The sequence below is a fragment of the Chelonoidis abingdonii genome, chromosome 11 (assembly GCF_003597395.2).
Source record: "Chelonoidis abingdonii isolate Lonesome George chromosome 11, CheloAbing_2.0, whole genome shotgun sequence".
Classification (NCBI taxonomy): Eukaryota; Metazoa; Chordata; order Testudines; family Testudinidae; genus Chelonoidis; species Chelonoidis abingdonii.
In genome coordinates this window covers 4,291,853-4,311,327 of record NC_133779.1, presented here as the reverse complement: position 1 = coordinate 4,311,327, position 19,475 = coordinate 4,291,853, and the positions used below count along the sequence as shown (strand labels likewise).

At 57.4% G+C, this 19,475-nt stretch overlaps 2 protein-coding genes across 4 annotated transcripts in view; both read right to left on the bottom strand.

The window, feature by feature from the left end:
- Nucleotides 1–1,437: 1,437 nt before the first annotated feature.
- On the bottom strand, nt 1,438–9,938 carry LOC116822382 (ras-related protein ORAB-1-like). Of its 2 annotated transcripts, none has more exons than XM_032776243.2 (7): nt 9,742–9,938; nt 8,155–8,264; nt 6,028–6,100; nt 5,064–5,159; nt 3,899–3,994; nt 2,474–2,605; nt 1,438–2,313 (listed from the first exon to the last, which is right to left on the bottom strand). In XM_032776243.2, exons 2-7 carry the CDS (start codon nt 8,175–8,177, stop codon nt 2,086–2,088), a joined length of 648 nt encoding a protein of 215 aa, XP_032632134.1. In that variant the 5' UTR covers nt 8,178–8,264; nt 9,742–9,938; the 3' UTR covers nt 1,438–2,085. The 2 variants fall into 2 exon arrangements, with proteins under 2 accessions (XP_032632134.1, XP_032632135.1); XM_032776244.2 differs by lacking the exon at nt 9,742–9,938 and adding an exon at nt 9,536–9,584.
- A 2,345-nt stretch (nt 9,939–12,283) lies between these two features.
- CHP2 (calcineurin like EF-hand protein 2) overlaps nt 12,284–19,475 on the bottom strand; it is a 10,069-nt gene continuing 2,877 nt past the window's right edge. Inside the window, exons 2-8 of one of the 2 annotated variants that reach the window (XR_012656724.1) lie at nt 17,642–17,714; nt 15,756–15,836; nt 14,945–15,069; nt 14,383–14,444; nt 14,019–14,141; nt 13,084–13,685; nt 12,284–13,022 (exon numbers count right to left, since the gene is read on the bottom strand). Coding sequence is in view for 1 of the 2 variants with exons in the window: in XM_032776325.2 (XP_032632216.1) it covers nt 13,632–13,685; nt 14,019–14,141; nt 14,383–14,444; nt 14,945–15,069; nt 15,756–15,836; nt 17,642–17,714 (518 nt within the window). In the remaining variant the exon portion in view is untranslated. Of the gene's footprint in view, nt 13,686–14,018; nt 14,142–14,382; nt 14,445–14,944; nt 15,070–15,755; nt 15,837–17,641; nt 17,715–19,475 lie in introns of both variants that reach the window. The other variant, XM_032776325.2, reaches the window with a different exon arrangement.

The following is a 19,475-nucleotide window of genomic DNA, read 5'->3' as shown; positions in this document are numbered from 1 at the left end:
CAAAAAGGGCTGTCTCACTGAAAGGGGCACCACCCACGGACGGCACAGGGCCACGATCTGTGAGTCCGTGACAGCGGTATGAGCCTAAAGACCTTTAATGCAGTGGGCCGTGGCCCTTACACAACCAACTGCTTAGGCCAAAGGTTAAATGAAACGGTACAGTACAGCCTGCGCTGTCTCACTGTGTTCCCTAGAGACATTACGCTGAGATCCCTCATGACTGTGTCTTTGGCTTCCTGTTCCTGTCCTGCGTCCCATTCCTCAGCTGTGAAGGACTCGCTTGACTGGCCTGTTTAGTTTAATCTTTCCTTCTGCTTCAAAGCCACCGGCCTTAAGAAAAGCGAGAGCCCCAATGAGGTCGCTGGGGCCTTCTGGCTGGGGGATATGACGCAGGCAGGAGGGAGCAGCATGGCCGAGGGGTTAGAGCACTGGCCACCCAAATCTTATCCCTAGCACAGCCCCTGGGCCTGCTGGTGGTTCATGAGTGAGTCACGCCCCTGCTCCGTGCCTCAGTTTCCCCATCTGTAAAATGGAACTAAGGTTGTGGCTCTGCTTAGCAAAGTGCTCTGGGCTGGACTGATGCAAAGCTCCAGGAATCAATTGTAGGTGGAGCCTTTAATTCCTAGGGCACCCGCAAGCCCTAAAAATCTCAGTGATATTACATAGCAGGGATAAACTGCTGTCCCCGGCCGGGACGTGCTCGTCAAGCCCTGGCAGACAAGCTGCTTTTAGAAGGTTAACTGTATTTCAAAGGCAACAGGATAAATACCAAGGGCAAATTTTCCAGCAAGTCTATTAACCCAGCTGCCATTTCTACCCCCCACCCCATAACCTCCTGCCCCCATCAAACACACATCCCTTTAAATCCCTCATCCCTCAGGACAGGGACCGTCCCGCTCGGAACAGGCTGGAGCCCATCAACAAAGCAAGGTCCTCATCCCTCTGTGGCCCTGCTCTATGGGGAGGGATTTTGCCAAACTCTCCCCACCTTGGGCTGGAGGCAGCTTTTGAAAACATCAGTTGTGAGCAAAGGGTGTGTGTGTGGGGGGGGTGCGGTTTGCAAACCGAGGAAGGTGGGGGGGAATTCTGCCAGGGAGACAGGATTGAAATTTGACCCTCCTTCAAATCTTTCTAGTCAAAAACCTCCCCGTAAGCCAGGCTGGTGCCTCACACACCAGAATTCCAGCATTCAGCCCCTAGCGGGTGGGGGAGCTTGCTCGGCTCTAGAACGGGGCATGCAATCTCGCTTAGATGCCAGAGTGATGAAGACGCCAGCCTGGCGCTGAGAGAGCTCCTCCGCTGGCTCACCGCTCATGGTGTTAAAAACCTGCACCCCATTTTTCAGCTGACTTCGCCCAGCCACGGGATCTCACTCTGGATTAACAAGGCCCCTGCTGTCAGAAATCTCCTCCGGCTGCAGGGCCTTCGAGACCCAGCTCGATTCGCATTTCTGCCCAAGCTTTGAATGTTCAAGCTACTCTTCAGTGTTGAGCCGAGGGGGGAGAAATTCAAGCATTTGGACATGAAGAAGATGCTAACTTGGTGCCAGACATCCACAAGGCTGTTAAGAGGGGACACAGGCTATGGCGCGTTCTGCTTTTGTCCTGGGTGTCATGGCACAGTTCCTTGCTGCTCGGTCTGTGGCTACGGCGCCTTCCACCCCCATGCAGGAAGGCATCGCGCGTCCTCCGGCATTCGGGGATTCCTTCCTGGGCCTGGCTCCGTTCGGAGCAGCTGGTGCCCTTCCAGAGGCCGGAAGGGTGCAGAGCAGGGCTGGCTGTATGGCCATGCAGCAGGGATCGGGAATGACCAGGGGAGGAGAGGATGGAGCTTGGAGTACCTCAGCTCGCCAGGAGCTCAGATCAGTAGCCGGCCCTGAGTGTCTCTTGGCTAGCCAAGGGGGAGGGTGTGCCCACGCAGTTGGAGAGGGATGCAAGGAGCTGGATCGCAGCCTGTAAAAATCTATTGCAAATAAATAGGGTGCTGCAAAGGGTCCCCCTGCCCAGCCGTCCTGATCCCCAGCCATAGTCCCAGACACCGAGAAGCTCCCCACCAAGGGGTAAGTGGGTGGGGAAACCCCCCTCCCTAACAGCAGCCCGGACCTCCATCGCCGCCCTCCCCTGCGCCGGCCTGGCCCTGCCGCAGGGGGGCGCTCTGGATGTGGGGGTTGGGTTGGTGGCTGTCGCTGTGGGGGAGGCCGCTGCCCACCCGGTTCTTGATCTCGGCCGCCATGGTGACGAAGGCCTGCTCCACGTTGGTGGCGGTCTTGGCGCTGGTCTCCAGAAACGGCACCTCCAGCGTGTCCGCGTATTCCTGCCCCAGGGGAGGGAAAACATGAAAGGCCACGGTTAGTGCCGGGCAGATCCCCGCCTTGCCCTGCCAGCTTGGTTATTCATGGGAGCCTTCCCCTGGTGCTTGTGGGCTGGGGTTTAAGTGTGCGACACGTGCACTATTCTTCCCCCCCGGTACTGACCTTGGCCATGGTGTAATCCACCACCTTCTTGGACGTCAGGTCATTCTTGTTGCCCACAATCAGCTTGTTGACGTTTTCGCTGGCGTAGCGGCCGATCTCCTCCAGCCACAGGTGCATGTTGTTGAATGAGTCCTGGGGGGAGCGGAGACGGGAGAGGCTCTGCGCGTGATGTCTCCAGAGGCCCAGCGCTTTCCTGTTTCTTTCTGGGAAGTCCTGCTCCCAGGGGGTCAAGGCAGGGGCCTTGCCTGCAGTCTAACCCCCATCTACATCTGGGGGCAGGCCCATCAGCCTTCACCTGATCCACCCCCCGCCAGCGTGGGATTGTCCCCTACAAGTCAGGGGAACATGTCAACTTGCATCTCAAAGAACGGGCACCTTCCCATCCAAACTAAACTGAGACCCACCAGCTTCTGTCTCACACACACGTCCCCCAAAGCGACCATTAATTGGGAGCGACTCTCAGGTGTTACTCCCCTGAGCGGGACTTGAACCCACAGCCTGGAGGGAAAGGCTCCACTGCCCCACTCCCAAGCAATGGACTTAGCCAGTCTCGGAGCGGCTACCCTCTTAGAATAGGATATCAGGGTTGGAAGGGACCTCAGGAGGTATCTAGTCCAACCCCCTGCTCAAAGCAGGACCAATCCCCAACTAAAGAGACCCAAGACACTCCTGGCCACACAGGTGTTGGGATTTTCAGCCCAGCAGATTCATTTACGTTTCCAGCAAGACTTGATTTCTCCTCCTCGACTTTAACGAAGTTGGTGGTGTTATTGGCACGGAGCTGCTCTGAGAGAATGCAAAGATCATTCGCACACAGTGCTCAGGTCTCCCACCAAACGCATGCAGCTGCCTCTAGGGCAGAATCAGTGTGGCAGCTGTTTTAAACAACAGGCAGCGCACCGCTTCACTGAAGAAATCCTGCATCTGAGATCAGCCCAGGGCAGAAGGCAGCCAGGTTTGTATCTACTACACACAAGCAAAAAAGGGCTGTTCATTTAAAATAAAATCCCCATGCAGATACCATTAAATTTTCCTCTGCACTTTCACTGGGATACTGGATTCTCCTTCCCTTCCAGCCTTAAAATACTGCGTAGTTTCTATACAGCTGTTGAAACAGCTGTTACATCCCAATGCAGAGGTAGCTTTCCCTCTCCACTAGGGGACATGATCCAGAGCCACTGTGCCCCACTCCAGAGGTGGCTGCATCTCAGTGCCGGGTGACATGATTCCAGTATAAACAGCTGCCATGTCCCACCCCAGAGGTGGCTGCATCTCAGTGCAGCGTGACATGATCCTGGCACAAACAGCTGCCACGTCCCACCCCAGGATGAAGAACCCTGATAAGCTACAGTCATTTATAACCAAGGGCAAGTCCGTACCAGGCATAACGCCCTCCCTTAGGAAGGGCTCTGTGGTCAGACTCACCTGGTCCGTTACATCATACACAATGATGATACCGTGCGCACCTCTGTAGTAACTGGATGTGATCGTCCGGAAGCGCTCCTGGCCGGCTGTGTCCCACTGCAGGGCAGGGAAAGAAAGACACATGGACTATGCTCCTTCCCACCACTAGAAACGGAACCCAGGAGTCCTGGCGCCCAGCCCCTCCCACAATACTGTCTCCAAGAGCCAGGGATAGAACCCAGGAGTCCTGGCTCTGAATTCTCCGCTCTAATGGACTACAGAACCCAGGTGTCCAGACTCGCAACCCCCCAGTTCTAGCCTCCAGCCAGCATTCTTCCCCAGAGTCAGAAATAGACTCCTTGCTTCCAGGCCCCCTGCTCTACCCATTAGACTCCACTCCCCTTCCAGTGCCTGGGAGAGAACCCAGGAGCCCTGGTGCCCAGCCCTCTGCTCTAACCACTACATGGCCCCCACACCTCTGATAAGCAGCAAACGCAGGGAAAACAGCAGCTTTCTGCCTCCAGCCATGCCCCTGCCCCAGCTGCGGGGGAGCTCGCTTCAGGGTGGGGAAGAAACACACGAAAGAGCTTGTCTGGGTGACGAAAACAAGCGGGTGGCGCCACCCACAGGGAGCAGCCTGGATACGCAGGATTGTGATGGCACGCTGGCTCCGAGCTCTGCAGAGGGCACTGCTGAGCCCCCCTACTGGCTAGTCTTGGGGTGAAAGCCCCAGACGCAGTTCCCAGCTCTGCCCCTAACTCCCCATGTGAGTCGCTGCATCTGGCATGATGAGGGAATCCCCCACCCCCAACCTTGTCTGGGGCCGTGCAGCACCCGGTGTGACAGAGGGAACCTCCGACCTCGCCTGGGGTCAGGGCAGCAAACGGTGCGACAGGGGGAACCCCCCGACCTCGCCTGGGATCTGTGCAGCACCCGGTGTGGACCCCCTCCCCCTGTCAGTGTCCATGAAGTGTCCTGTGATTGGGAGCCCATAGAACCCAGGAGTCCAACTCCCAGCCCACCCCCGCTCTAACTCACCAGAACCTACTCCCCTCCCAGAGCAGGGAATGAAACCCAGGGGTCCTGACTCCCAGCCCTCCCTGCTCTAACCAGTAGACCCCACTCCCTTCCTAGAGCTGGAAATGGAACCCAGGGGTCCTGACACCCCCGACTGCCATGAACTCACTATCTGAAGTTTGATAGTTTTCCCCTCCAGCTCGATGGTCCGGATCTTGAAGTCCACCCCGATGGTACTGATGTAGCTGTCTGTGTAATTGTCATCCTGGGGAAGACAGGAGGGACAGCGAGTGATGGGGCATGGGGGAGCCTGGCAGTGCCCCCCAGCCTTCCCCAGACTGAGTGCTCCCCCATCACTGTCCCCCAGCCATCATGGTGACACTGTGCTGCCCACCCCACAGCCCCTAGGAACTTCACAGACACTAAAAGCTTAGCACCTGCTTTCCCTCTGCTCTAAAAGCCTAGCCACTGGAGCTAAAGGAGAATCCCCATCAGCTCTTAGCAGCACAGGGGCTAGGACACACAAATGAGCAGTTCCAATTCTATCCTAGAGAGGACATGGCTTTACCCTAGTAAGATGCACAAGCCCTCAATCCCTCAGGTTCAGGCCATATGGTATTTTTATCACATCACAAACAGGGAAACTGAGGCAGGGAACAAGGCAGCAACTCGCTCAAGGTCACACAGCGAGGGGCTGACTGAGCTATGAAGAGAAGCCAGGAGACCTGATTCCCAGCCCCCTTCTCCCACCCCTCCCCCAGCTCTAACCCACTAGACTCTGTTCCCGCCCATCATTCTTGCTTCCCCCACTGGACAGGAGAAATTCCTTCATCAGGGTCCTTGTTTTCTCTCCCTCCTTGGGCCTGGAGAGGGGAAGAGCTGTTAGAGTCAGGAGTGTCCATGGTCCCCATGGGGTGGGTGACCTGGCTTCTAGGCACACCTAACAGCAATACAAATGTACAGCACCTGGCACAATGGGGGTCTGGTCTATGAGCAGGGTCCCTAAATTCTACCGTAATACACCTAATAGCAATACAAATGTACAGTGCCTGGCACAATGGGGGCTGATCTATGAGCAGGGTGCCCGGGCACTACCGTAATACACCTAATAAATAATCATCTCCGATACTCACCGCAAAGCGCAGCAGAAGGCAGGATTTGCCGACCCCGGAGTCCCCGATCAGGAGGAGTTTGAACAAGTAGTCACTGTTGGGGAGAGGGGAGGGTGACTCCCTGAAATGCCTTGGGGGGGGCAATTCTAGCAGTTGAGTAAACCCTCCCCTTCCGCTGCAGTCAAACAGCCGCCAGCAGGGATCCAACGACGGACTCAGCGCAGGAACCGCCAGCCCCTGATAGTGGCTTTCTGATAGGGGCAGGTGGTTGCAGTGGCTGCGGGTGGCCAACAGGGAGTGATATCACCCCGCTCACAAGGCCGAGGACCCCAGCAACCACCCCCATCACTTCTAATGCCTGCCAGGAGAACACAGGGCTCCCCCCACCCATATCACACAGACACCTCCCCCCAACGGATCCTGTTCCCTTCTCTGAGAGATCTCTGCTTAGCACATCTGGGCACATTAACCCCCCCCCCCACCCACCATCTGGGCACATGTCCACATCTCTCCAATATTTCTGGCCCACCATCTGCTTAATGTGCCCCATTCACCCTATATCTCCTCTGCGGACAATTCCTCCCCCGTCCCAACATGATGCACCCCCACCCCCTTTTAAACGTAGTTAAAGCACCCAGGGAGACTGTCATAAACAGATAGCTAAGGGTTAATGTTTCTTTTACCTGTAAAGGGTTAACAAAGAGAACCAAACACCTGACAAGAGGACCAATCAGGAAACCGGATTTTTTTTAAAAAAGTCAGGGAAGGAATTTTTTTGGTTCTTTTGTCTTTGTCTGGCTCTCAGCTATGAGAGGGGATCTTTTTCTATTTGTAAGCTTCTCATCTTCATTTTCCCAGTTGTAAGTACAAAGGTAGCAAAACAATAGGCTTTTTATATGGTTTTCTTTTGTATTTACATGTGTTGTGTGCTGGAAATGTGTTACATATGTCTCTCATCTTTTGAATAATGCGCTGTTTTAATTCATATTTTCTTTTAAGTAATTGACTCTGTATAATTCACTTGACTACAGAAGAAACCCAACCGGTTTAACGTTTAATAGCTGAATTTCCGTCTTGATTGCATTTCTTTTTTATATAAAAAGCTTCTCTTTTAAAACCGGTTTGGGGTTTTTCTGCTGGTTACGGCTAAAGAACGAAGGGAGGCGGGGAAATCTCTGTTGTGTTAGCTTAACTAGGTTTGAATGCATAGCCTCAGGGAAGAAGGAGGGGGAAGGTAAATTTCGGCACCTTCTCTGTTTTGCATTCAGGAGTTTAAGTTTAGTTATCGCCAGGATAACCCAGGGAGGGGGAGCTGGGATAAGATAAAGAGGAGAAAGGGGAGGAGGGTTGTTTCCCTTTGGTGTTGAGACTCAGGGCTTCTGAGTCTTGGGGTCTCCAGAGAAGGTTTTGGGAGACCAGAGAGGGAGTCAGACCCTGGAAATTCCTGGCTGGTGGCAGCGAGATCAGATTTAAGTAGGAAAAGCTTAGAAGGTTTCATGCTAGCTTCTCAGTTTATGAAAGCTAAGGTTCAAATCTGAGTAGGAAGCTACGACAGAGACGGAGGTGGCCAGCATGGGCAAGCAGCCCTCAGAGCGAGGAGAATCCAAGCATCTTGCAGGGGTGCACACAGGGCCGGCTGCAGGGTTTTTGCCACCCCAAGCAGCAAAAAAAAAAAAAGACGCAATTGCGATCAGTGGCTGCTCCACTGCGCCGCTTTCTTCTTCGGTGGCACTTCGGTGGCAGGTCCTTCCCTACGAGAGGGATCGAGGGACCTGCTGCGCCGCCCCTTCCCCTTGGCCGGCCCAAGCACCTGCTTGCTGCGCTGGTGCCTGGAGCTGGCCCTGGTTGCACGGTAGGGAAACAGGGTAGTACGACGCTGCAGGATACGACTGATTTGTGTCTTAGTCCATCCCAGGGCTCTCCCATCTCTAACCCCTGCCCCCCGTGCCCCACTGCACAGGATTACAGGGCGGGTGGGCAAGCAATGCCAGCTACTGCGGTTGTTTATGCAAAGGGATGGCTGCCCTCCAGGAACCGGGCTGAGACCCACCCAACTCACTGCACGCAATAGCCACCTTTTGCTCAGCATCCCCCCCACCTCCTGTCAGCCATGCGATGCAACCCCTGGTTCTGGCAGCCCGGACTCACTATTCTGGATTGATGGTCGACATGACGGCGTGGGGGTGTCCGGGGTCTGGCTCAGAGATGGTGCTGCTTCGAGGGAGGGGGGCAGGGGATCCCCAGGCTCTTGCTGGATCCTGCAAGGCAGTGACAGGGGTTGCAGGAAAGAGACAAAAGGGATTAATGGGTGCAGTCTAAGCCCCTCACCAAAATGAGATGGGGGAGGGTTATTTCCATTTTATACAGGGGGAAAGAAAGCGATGTGCCCAAGGTCATGCAAACTGGTGGCAGAGCTGGGAATGGAACCCAGGAGTCCTGCCTCTCAGTTGCCACCCCTGTCTAACCACTAGACCCCACTACCCTCCCAGAGCTGGGGCTAGAACCCAGGAGTCCTGGCTCCCAGCCCCCAGCTCTACTCCATAATACTGTGCTTCCCCGGCTCCTTTAATCCCAGAATCTTCACACCCCAGTGAATTACCCCCAGGAATCCACTCTGGAAATCAGGTTTTCATCCCCACGAGCTGTGGAGAAGAGAAAGGACTTCCCAAGGTCACACAGGGACTGAGGGGGGCCAGAGCTGGAGGAGAAAACACACACTCCAGCCCACAAAGTCCTGGCTCCCAGCCTTTCCTGCTGCAACCACTAGACCCCCCCACCTTCCAGTGCCAGGAATAGAACCCAGGAGTCCTGACTCTCAGCAACCTCCCCACTCCCCGTGCTGGGAACAGAACACAGGAGTCCTGCCTCCAAAACCCCCCACCCCATTTCTATCCCTTAGTTGCCTCCCAAGCTGCAGCCCAGGCGAGATTCAGGGTAGGAGGCTCATGGCAGGGACTGGCCAGTTTAATCAGGATGGTGGCTGGTGGGCGGAAGGGGAGGGGGTTTACCCCCTCTCCACATGGGCCAGTCCCCCGGGGGGCGGGGAGCAATTGGGGAATTGGCAGCCAGGCTGGGCCTAGAAACATCTCGGGGAGGGGGAGGGGGCACGGGGGCTATATCCAGACCCTCCCCCTCATTCCACCTCCCCAGTCTTCTAGCAGGCTCAGCGAGGTTTCCCCATATCTGCACCCTGTACCCCAGCCCTAGGGGTGTAACCCCTGCTCCCCCCGACGGTTCTCTCCCTCAGACAGCTGCAGGTATTGCAGCCTGACCCTCCCCACAAACCTGCTATCTCATCCCTCCTGCAACCTGCCTCCAGCTCCTCCCCCCAGAGACCTTCTCCCCCTATTGCCCCCAGTTCCTATACCCCAGCCACCCCCCAGCATCTCCACTGCCCCCCCCCAAGCCTGTCCCCCGTGCCCATACCCCAGCCCCGGCCTGTACCCCAGACACACACACTCCGATCTACTCCCTCTGCCCCCCACCCCGCAGCCGCAGGGAAGCAGACCCCCCGCCCCAGCTCAGGCACCTTGAGCCGGACACCCGCCCGACGCAGTAAGATGTCTCCCCGGCCCAGACTGCAGCATCCTCCCCGCTCATCCGCCCCCGGCTGTAGCACCCCCACCCCGAGCCCAGCCGGGCGGGGGGAGGGGGGTCCCCGGCGTCTCCCCCATGTCGCTGGGGAGAGGCCGGCGCAGCTGAGACAGCCGGTGCCGAGTGCAAATCAGCTGGTACCTGGGTGCGGGGAGGGGGCTCCCCCTTCCAGCCCGATCGCTCCCCCCTGCCCCCGAGCAGGTGCAGCACCGATCCCTTTCCAGCCGCTCCCTTTCCCGAAGGGGGGAAGCGCCCCGATCCCGTCAGGGGTGTAAGCAAAGATGCCCCCCCACCGCAAAAACCCAGCGCACAGACACAAGCCCTACGCTATTGGCAGGCTGGGCGAGCCACAGCCAGGGTTGGAGGCGATTGGCTGAGCCCCTGACCCAAATCTGGGTGGCTTTTGTTTTTTAACCCTTCAGAGGCTGGAGGGAGTAGGTTAAGCTGGGAGCTGCCCCCGCCCCCCGTATGTGTGTGTCAGAAAGGCCCATTGTGATCACCAAGTCTTGCCCCCCCGCGCCATAACTCAGCCCCCTCCCCCCTGAATTGAATGAGGGAAGATTTTAACAGGCACCAAATTCAATAGACTTGAATGTTTTCTTCTCTCGCCCCACCACCTCCCCCCAGCGGCCAGGATCCTGGAGAGTTCCCATGCTGGAGCCCACTGGGCCTGTTATTGTGTATCATTTATTAGGTGTATTAAGGCAAAACATTTTCCTTGCTATTAGGTGCATTATGGTAGCACCCAGGTGCCCCAGCCACGGGCCAGGAGGACCCTATTGCACCAGGCTCTGAATATTTTGAATGCTATTGGGTGTATTACGGTAGAACCTAGGCACCCCAGCCATGGAGCAGGACCCGCATCGTGCCAGGTGCTGTATGCTTGTATTGCTATTAGGTGTATTATGGTAGTGCCTAGGCACCCCAGCCATGGAGCAGGACCCGCATCGTGCCAGGTGCTGTATGCTTGTATTGCTATTAGGTGTATTACGGTAGTGCCTAGGCACCCCAGCCATGGAGCAGGACCCCATCGTGCCAGGTGCTGTATGCTTGTATTGCTATTAGGTGTATTATGGTAGTGCCTAGGCACCCCAGCCATGGAGCAGGACCCCATCGTGCCAGGTGCTGTATGCTTGTATTGCTATTAGGTGTATTATGGTAGTGCCTAGGCACCCCAGCCATGGAGCAGGACCCCATCGTGCCAGGTGCTGTACAAACACGGAACCAAAAGGCAGTTCCTGCCCCAAAGAGCTTTCAATCTAAGGCTAAGACAAGAGACGCCAGCTGGAGACGGCTGAGGCGGCACGAGGTCATAACTGGCCAGCGTGATGGGCAGCCTGCTCAGCACACCAGCCACTGACCCACAGGCAAGCTTTGTGCAGGCATCACGTGGACATTCCAAACTTGGCCAATCCTGCCGTCTGTTTGGCAGGGCTGGGGTCCCCCTGCCCCACCTGCGATCAGAGACTGAGGCGATTCCCTTCCCCTCGCCTCCCTTAAAGACACTTGGCAAAGAACACAAGCCGGGAGGTGGGTCAGGGAGAACGGGGACTGTGCCGCAGGGAGATGGGCAGGCAAAGGAAGGGAAATGCTGGAGGTGGGGGAATGCCTGGTGTTAGGGGTGTAGATAGAGCAGTGAGGCCAAGGTATGGGGCTTTCTCTTCAGAACTGGGTGCCTTCCTGCATCGCACACTGGCCTGGGACCTGGAAGATGTGGGTTCTAATCTCAGCTTCATCACAGGCAAATCCTACTTGCTTTGTGCCTCAGTTTCCCCACCCATAGAACAGGGCTAATGATACTGACCTCCTCTGTAAAGCCACTTGAGATATACTAGGGCTGATTATGATTAAAGCCTGAGCTTGCTGGAGGAGATGAGTGCACGGCGGGACACTTTATAGGGTGCACTGGGGAGAAACGGAGAGATCAGCTGCACCTAAGACAGACGGACACTGTCCAGCAGGCCTCTGGAGCTAGGCATGAACAGTCACAGGGAAATCCACGCTCACCGGGGAACCACTGGGCAAGAATTCACCCCTTGAAAATCTCCCCCTGCTCTGATCTGACTTTAATGTCATCAGTGCAGGACGAGCCATTTCCCCAGACACCCCATAACTGTTTTGTGACCCCATGGGTGTGACAAGCAGGGCAGGTCTCAGCTCAGAGGACGGGTGTTCACAGCCTACAAGAGACACCGGAATAACTGCCCTCTCCCCACCTTGCTGGTAGCCTCAGCAGAGCGTCAGTGTTCCCCCAAGCCATCGGTTTCATAGCCCACACTAGAGAGGGCAGCAGAGTAGCCAGCTGTGGGTCAGACCGCCTACGGATCAAGGACCCATGTGCTTCTGGGTGCATGGGAGGGGGTCTTCCCGTGTGAGATTGAGGGAAACGCTAACCCACCTGATTATAACCGAATGCTGCAGCCCCTTAGTCACTCCACCCTGAAAAGGCTAAGGGGTGAATGGGACTATGAGACTTGAGCCCCCGACTTTCCCTTGGAGGTGAGGTGATCCCTCCAGAGCTGGGCCAGATTGGTGAACAGGAGCTGTGTGGCTGGACACACTGCCCCAGGGACCCAAAGGGGAGAGGGGGAGGCATCTTCCCCCTGGCATTAAATCCAGGCAGAAATTCTCTGAACTCATGACGATTATTTTAAACCTGAGGACGAGATTTTTCACCTTTAATTTTTTTACAGACAGGCAGAGTTGAATCCGAGCGAATCCAGCCCCATGGCTGGAGATTCTGGGCTCAAGTTTCAGGACTGCTGAGCCCTCTGGGACAGCAGTGTCCCCCTGAGAAGCTTCCCCCGCCTTGCTGAGTGAGAATGTTCCCGGCTGCTGTGCATAATGGCCCTGCTTCCAGCTCCCGGCACAGGAGGTCAATTGGGGGCATGGCTGGAGCGCGCTGCGCTGTGGGTATTCTCTGCTCCCCAGTGCCTCTAGGGGTTAGTGCGCAAGTCAGAGCAGCCTCAGGGCTGCTCTAGTTGACACTGGGAGCTGGGTAGGGCCCAGAAGAGAGGGACTGCAAAGAGGGCTTAAAGCACAAGAATGGGTGGTGCTGTTTGTAGGTTGTAAGTCTCTGATCTGCAGTAGCCCGACCAGGGGCTGTACTATCCCCTGCCATGAGGGGGCATCAGAGTCCCCGGTTATCAGGGGCAGCACTGGGGAGTTAGCTTGGATCCCGTTCCCCTGGGTGCAGGCACTTGTTATTTGGAAGGAGTGACAGCCATCATAGGCCGGCCTCACAGCAGGATCTACTCTTTGTCAGCAATGCAATCTGGTTGGATGCAGCCCCTCTTTGAGTGGTTCCATCCCAAGACAAGGGGAAGAGGTGAAATCTGATTGGATGAAGCCCCCGTCAGACTGGATCCATCCTGAGGTGAAGGGGCAGAGATGAAATCTGATTGGATGCAGCCTTCCTCTGCCTGGATCCATCCCAAGACAAGGGGAAGAGGTGAAATCTGACTGGATGCAGCCTTCCTCTACCTGGATCCATCCCAAGACAAGGGGAGAAATGAAATCTGATTGGATGCAGCTCCTGTCAGACTGGATCCATCCTGAGGCGACGGGGCCTAGATGAAATCTGATTGGATGCAGCCTTCCTCTGCCTGGATCCATCCCAAGACAAGGGGCCGAGATGAAATCTGATTGGATGCAGCTCCTGTCAGACTGGATCTATTCTGAGGTGAAGGGGCTGAGTTGAAATCTGACTTGATGCAGCCTTCCTCTGCTTGGATCCATCCCAAGACAAGGGGAAGAGGTGAAATCTGACTGGATGCAGCTCCTGTCAGACTGGATCCATTCTGAGGTGAGGGGGCAGAGATGAAATCTGATTGGAAGCAGCTCTTCTCTGTCTGGAATTATGCGGAGGCAGAAAGGTGGAGCTGAAGTGTGATTGGATACAGCCCCTTCCTGGTGGGATCCATTGGATGATGAGAGGGCGGAGTTGAAACCTGATTGGCCGCAGCCCCTCTGAGAGTGGATCTTCCCAGTGCTGGGGTGGGGAGGGGGGAGCTCTCTCCGATTCTGACGGGTCACTTCAGCAGCCGGAGGCTCATCCTCTGCTCGATGTTCAGCTTCTCCACTGACTGTGGGGAAGCAAGGACATCAGAAACACGGCCAGCCCTGAGCCGTAACCACCTCCTACCCAGACAACCGCCAGGGGTCCTTGGGGGGAGGGGACCAGCCACGCGGCTAAAGCCCTGGGCTCGTACTCAATTCCCAATGCTGTTAGCCGCCCCGTGCCTCAGTTTCCCTTCCTGTTCAAGGGGGATAATGGTCCCTTCTTGGGTCTCTCACTCAGCTGTGGCCCCAGGTGCTACAGTAATAGACCCTAATATTCCATCCTCCACCAGGCCTCACTGCTCCCCTCTAGATGATCAACCCTGCCCCTTGCCCCCCAGCTCTACATCCTGCCCCACCGTGGCAAACTCCTCGAAGGAGATGGCGCCGTCACCGTCCTGATCGGCCTCCTGGATGGTGCGCTCGGCAATGCACGCCAGCTGCTCGTCTGTCACCTGGATGCCGACCATCAGCCGCAGCACCTGGAGGGGAGGAGACAGTGATGGCCCTGCCCCTTGCCTCACCCACCCCTGGGACTGCCACTGAGGGAGGGGAGGAGGGATTCCAACTCTGGGGGCCCTCAGGCGGAGTCGGGGGCAGTGCCGGCCTTGCACAGTCACGTTGCACACTCGCTCTCCAGCCTCATGCCCATGCTCACCCCAAGCCCCTCCCCCTTTCTTTGCACACTCCCCAGCCCCTCGCACACTCATGCACACTCATTACCTGCAGCATCTCGTCCCGGGAGATCTTCCCGTCACTGTCCTGGTCATAGAGCTGAAAAGCAACTTTGCAACCCAGATTGGTGTCAGCACTGGGATCGGAGCAGGGAAATGACCACCCCCCACATCAGCCCCAAACCTCCCCCTGTCCCCCTTAGAGCCCTACATGCTCCCATGTCCCCCCTAGCCCAACACCCCTCCATATGCCTGGGTACCCTCTGCCTCCTCCCCATGCATGCTCCCACCCCACCACCCCTCCACATATCTCTGCAAGGCCCACCCCGCAGTTCTGTCAGTTCCACCCCACCTCAGCACCCCTCCACATGCCCATGGGTGCCCCCGCCCCACTGCCCCTCCCAGTTCTCCACACCTGGCACCCCTCACCCCCCACTCCAAATGCCCTCTGGCCAGAGGCCAGTGGTACCGTCCCCTCCCATGCAGGCCCCATGAAGCTCATCTGATTCCTCCTCCTCTTGTCACCAAGGGGCCTCAGTGACTAGCCTTAGCAGTGGGGTGTGGGGGGCAGCCCCCTAGGCCTCCCTCCCTGCACCAGCCCCACTACTCACACTGCAGCTTTCGGAGTCGGCTGTTCATGGGCTCCGAGCGACCAGTATCATTGGACTTTCCTTCCTCCATGGGCCGGAAATGGGCCAGGACCCGGACGAAGGATCGGAAATCAGTGAGCTCTTCCCTGTGGGGGGCAGGGACGGGAGATTTGATTAATAACCAGTGCAGCAGCTCAGGCTGCCAGGCATGCCACAGCTGTGTATACAGGGAGCTCTTGCCCGGCGCTGAGATGCGGCCACCTCTGGGGTGGGGCATGGCTGCTGTTTACACAGGGAGCCCTCGCCTGGCGCTGAGATGCAGCCACCTCTGGGGCAGGGCGCGGAGGCAGTTTATATAGGGAGATGCAGCCGTCTCTGGGGCGGGGCAGAGGGCAGTTTATACAGGGAGATGCACCCGTCTCTCAGGCGGGACATGGGGGCTGGTTATACAGGGACCCCTTGCTGCCCAGCACTAAGGTGCAGCCACTTCTAGGGTGGGGCACCCAGGTTTTTTATACAGGGAGCCCTCACCTAGTGCTGAGATGCAGCTGCCTCTGGGACGGGGCGTGAGAGCTGTGTACACGGGGATCCATACAGCAGGGAGCGAAGGAGGACCAGGCATGCCTTTGCCACAGAGACCACCCTGCTCTGCACCCTGCACCATCCAGTCCCTGTTGGGCTCTGCGGGGTCCCCATGATGCTCTGCTGGCTGTGAGTTCTGGGGCTCCCCAGTGGTGAGTAACATGCCCTGCAGCCTGCACCCTCCCCGCTGTAGAGCCAGGCCGTTTGCAGCTCCCTGCCCCTGCTGTCGATTGGGGCTGGGGGTACTCACCCCTCCTTGAAGAAGGCATTGATGATCCGGTCCCCCAGGGGGTTCACCGCCAGCTCCCCGATCCCTTGCAGGTCGTATTTGCTTTAGGGAGTGAGAAAGGGCAGAGGTCATGGCATGGCTGGGGTGGTTTAGCTCTGAACCCTAGGGGGCGTCACCCCTGTGTCATAGGCCCCAGGCCAGTCCCAAGACTGGTGGCTGTTGCCTCTGGGGTGGGGCATAGGCAGCTGTTTATACAGGGACCCCTCTCTTGGCGCTGAGATGCAGCTGTCTCTGGGGTGGGGTACGGCAGCTGTTTATACAGGGACCCTTCTCTTGGCGCTGAGATGCAGCTGTCTCTGGGGTGGGGTGCGGCAGCTGTTTATACAGGGACCCCTCTCTCGGCGCTGAGATGCAGCTGTCTCTGGGGTGGGGTGCAGCAGCTCTTTATACAGGGACCCCTCTCTCGGCGCTGAGATGCAGCCGTTCCAGAGGCAGGCTCTTGGTTATGGTGTTACTCTAGCTTGATGCCAGAACCTGGCCCGCCACCAGCAGCTCCCATTAGCTGCCCAGCGCGTCTCTGCTGCGGGTCTCTGTTAGCAGAGTTGGGCCCCTTGGAGAGCCACTGGGCCCAATCCCCCTCGCCCAGGGCTAAAGCAGGGGGAAAGGGGAGGGGTGTGGACAGCATTCAGGACACCTGGGTTCTATTCTGGGCTCTGACCTTGGGCCCCACCCTGTGCCTCAGTTTCCCCTCCCACCCTTTCATCTGTCTCTTTGGGGCAGGGGCTTCTCTCCCGCTGGTTTCTGCAGCACCTGAGGCAACGGGGCCCGGATCTCACCAGCACTATCCTTTCTCTGGCTAGGTGCTACCGTAATACCCATGATAATCGCTTCACCTGGAACCCCGGACTGGACCCTGTGTCTGGGCACTGCCTGATCTGTTCCACCCTATATGGCAGGGGTGGGCAAACTACGGCCCCAAGGGCTGCGTCTGACTCTCCAGATGTTTTAATCCAGTCCTTGAGCTCCCGCTGGGGAGTGGGTCCGGGGTTTGCCCTGCTCCAGTGTTCCAGCCGTGGAGTGGGGTCTTGCAGCGGCATGTCTGCCCCCCAGCTCCTACACATAGGGTCAGCCAGGGGGCTCCGCACGCTGCCCTCGAAGCTCCCATTGGTCAGGAACCACAGCCAATGTGAGCTGCAGGGGTGGTGCCTGCGGACGGGGCAGCACGCAGAACCTCCTGGCCATGCCTCTGCGTAGGAGCATGAGAGGGGACATGCTGCTGCTTCTGGGAGCTGCTTAAGGTAAGCGCTGCCCAGAGCCTGCACCCCTGAGTGTCTCCCTATGCCCCAATCCTGTGCCCTAGTCCTGATCCCCCCCCGCCCTCCAAACCCCTCAATCCCAGCCTGGAGCCCCCTCCTGCACCCCAAACTCCTCATCCCCAGCCCTACCCCAGAGCCCGGACCTCCAGCCAGAGCCCTCTCTCCTCCTCCCCCCAGCATGCCACTCCCCAGCCCAGAGCCCCCTCCTGCACCCCGAACTCCTCATTTCTGGCCCCACCCCAGAGCCCGCACCTCCAGCCAGAGCCCACCCCCCCCAGTCCCACACCCCAGCCCGGAGCCCCCTCCTGCACCCCGAACTCCTCATTTCTGGCTCCACCCCAGAGCCCACTCACGGTTCGCCATACAATTTCCATACCAAGATGTGACCTTCGGGACAAAAAGTTTGCAACCCCCCCCCCCCACACACACACACTATGGGTTCCTTTACCAGGCCCATCACCAGAGTATCCGAGCACTTTGCGTCCAAGCGTTAAACCCCCTTAATGCACTGGAGACTGTTAACTGCTATGGTACTGAGCCCATAATCGAGCAGCCAGAAGGGCCCAAGGATAGACGCCGGCTTTCCCCTACCTCAGGTAGCCCTTCTGCTCCTTGTCCAGGGCCTGAAACCGGTCGTAGAGGCGGACGACGCTGGCCTGCGAAACTGGACACGAGAGAGCGAGACAGCGCTAGCCCTTAGCAAAGGGCCAAGGCAGGTAAGGGTTGAACGACCCTGTGATGGAAGCTTTAGGATATCGGCGATTAAATCTGTTCTCCTCTCTCCCTCCATCTGATTAACATTTAATGAGAAGATTTAATTTCACGCCAGCGGCCTGGGCCGCTCAGGGATCGCAGCATTATGGGGTTGTTAGTGGTGGGGAGGAGGTGGTCACATTAAAAGCCCCTCCCCCTGCATATATAGGGCAGGGGGATTAGTTCTTTCCTAGGGGTTTTTGTCTGAAGACCTCAAAGTGTTTTACAAAGGAAGGTCGGTATCGTTTTACAGATGGGGAAACTGAGGCACGAGACAGGGCAGTGATTCACCCAAGGTCACACACAGCCAATCAGTGGGAGAGCTGGGAAGAGAACTCAGGCCTTCTGACTCCCAGCCTTCCTTGCCCTAACCACTAGACTCCACTCTCTTCCGGGAGCTGAAAACAGAACCCAGGAGTCCTGGTTCTGAGCCAAGCACTCTAGCCATGGGGCTATTTTGTCTCAGCGCCCCCTTGCCAATACACCCTGAAGAGGTCCCCCGTTCTCTGTGCGCTGTTCAATCCTTGGGCTGTTAGCCAAGGCTGCCAATTAGCCCCAACCTCAGACATGCTGTTTTGTGCCACAGGCACCTGTCCCACAAAACCCTGAGCTGAGACTCCACAGCTCATATCACAAGTGGGGCCAGCAGCAGTCAACTCAGGTCGGCTTTCAGTCCTTACCTGCCAGGGCTGGATTTGAACCAGTGACCTCAAGGATCTTCCCAGCTGGGTTCAGAGAGACCCAAAGTGCCAGGTCAGAGGAACCACGGGAGGGGGCCTCAGCAGCCCCTTGCTGGGACACCTGTTTAAAGCTTCACACCCAGTAAGTCCCAGGGCACCAGTGAGTGGCTCTGAAATGTACCCAGGGATGGATCCTCTGTCACACTCCAACCCCTCTGGGGTGGGAAATGGCCCCCCCAGAGTCCTCCTCCACACACCGTACTGTGGTGATTCTCTGCCCCCCACCCCAGGTAATGGGGGGATGAGATGGAGCAGTTTGGGGAGTGAGCCTGCCTCTGTCACCAGCCCCTCCCGTCCACCCACTATTGGTGCACCTTGCAGATTAACCAGTTAGGCTGCTTTCCCAAGGATCCAGTTCAGACGGGGGAAACTGAGGCACAGGGGCTTTGCCGTGGGACTGTACAGCTTGTCAGTGCCAGAGCCAAGCAGGGAACCCAGGAGTCTTGCCTGACTCCACAACCTCTGCTGTGGTCACAAAACAACACCCTTCCCAGAGCTGGGGCAAGAACCCAGGAGTCCTGGCTCCTTTTCTAACCACCAGACTGCACTCCCCTCCCAGAGCTGGGGAGAGAACCCAGGAGTCCTGGCTCCCAGCCCCCCTGCTCTAACTGCTGGACCCCACTCCCCTCCCAGCACTGGAGACAGAACCCAGGCATCCTGGCGCCCAGCTTCCTGCTCTAACTACCAGACCCCACTCCCCTCCCAGAGCTGGGGAGAGAACCCAGGAGTCCTGGCTCCTAGCCCCCCGCCGCTTTAACCCACCAGTCCCCACTCCCCTCCCAGAGCTGGGGAGAGAACCCAGGAGTCCTGGCTCCCAGCCCCCCTACTCTAACTGCTGGACCCCACTCCCTTCCCAGCACTAGGGACAGAACCCAGGTGTCCTGGCCCCCAGCCCCCAGCCCCCCTGCTCTAACTGCTGGACCCCTCTCTCC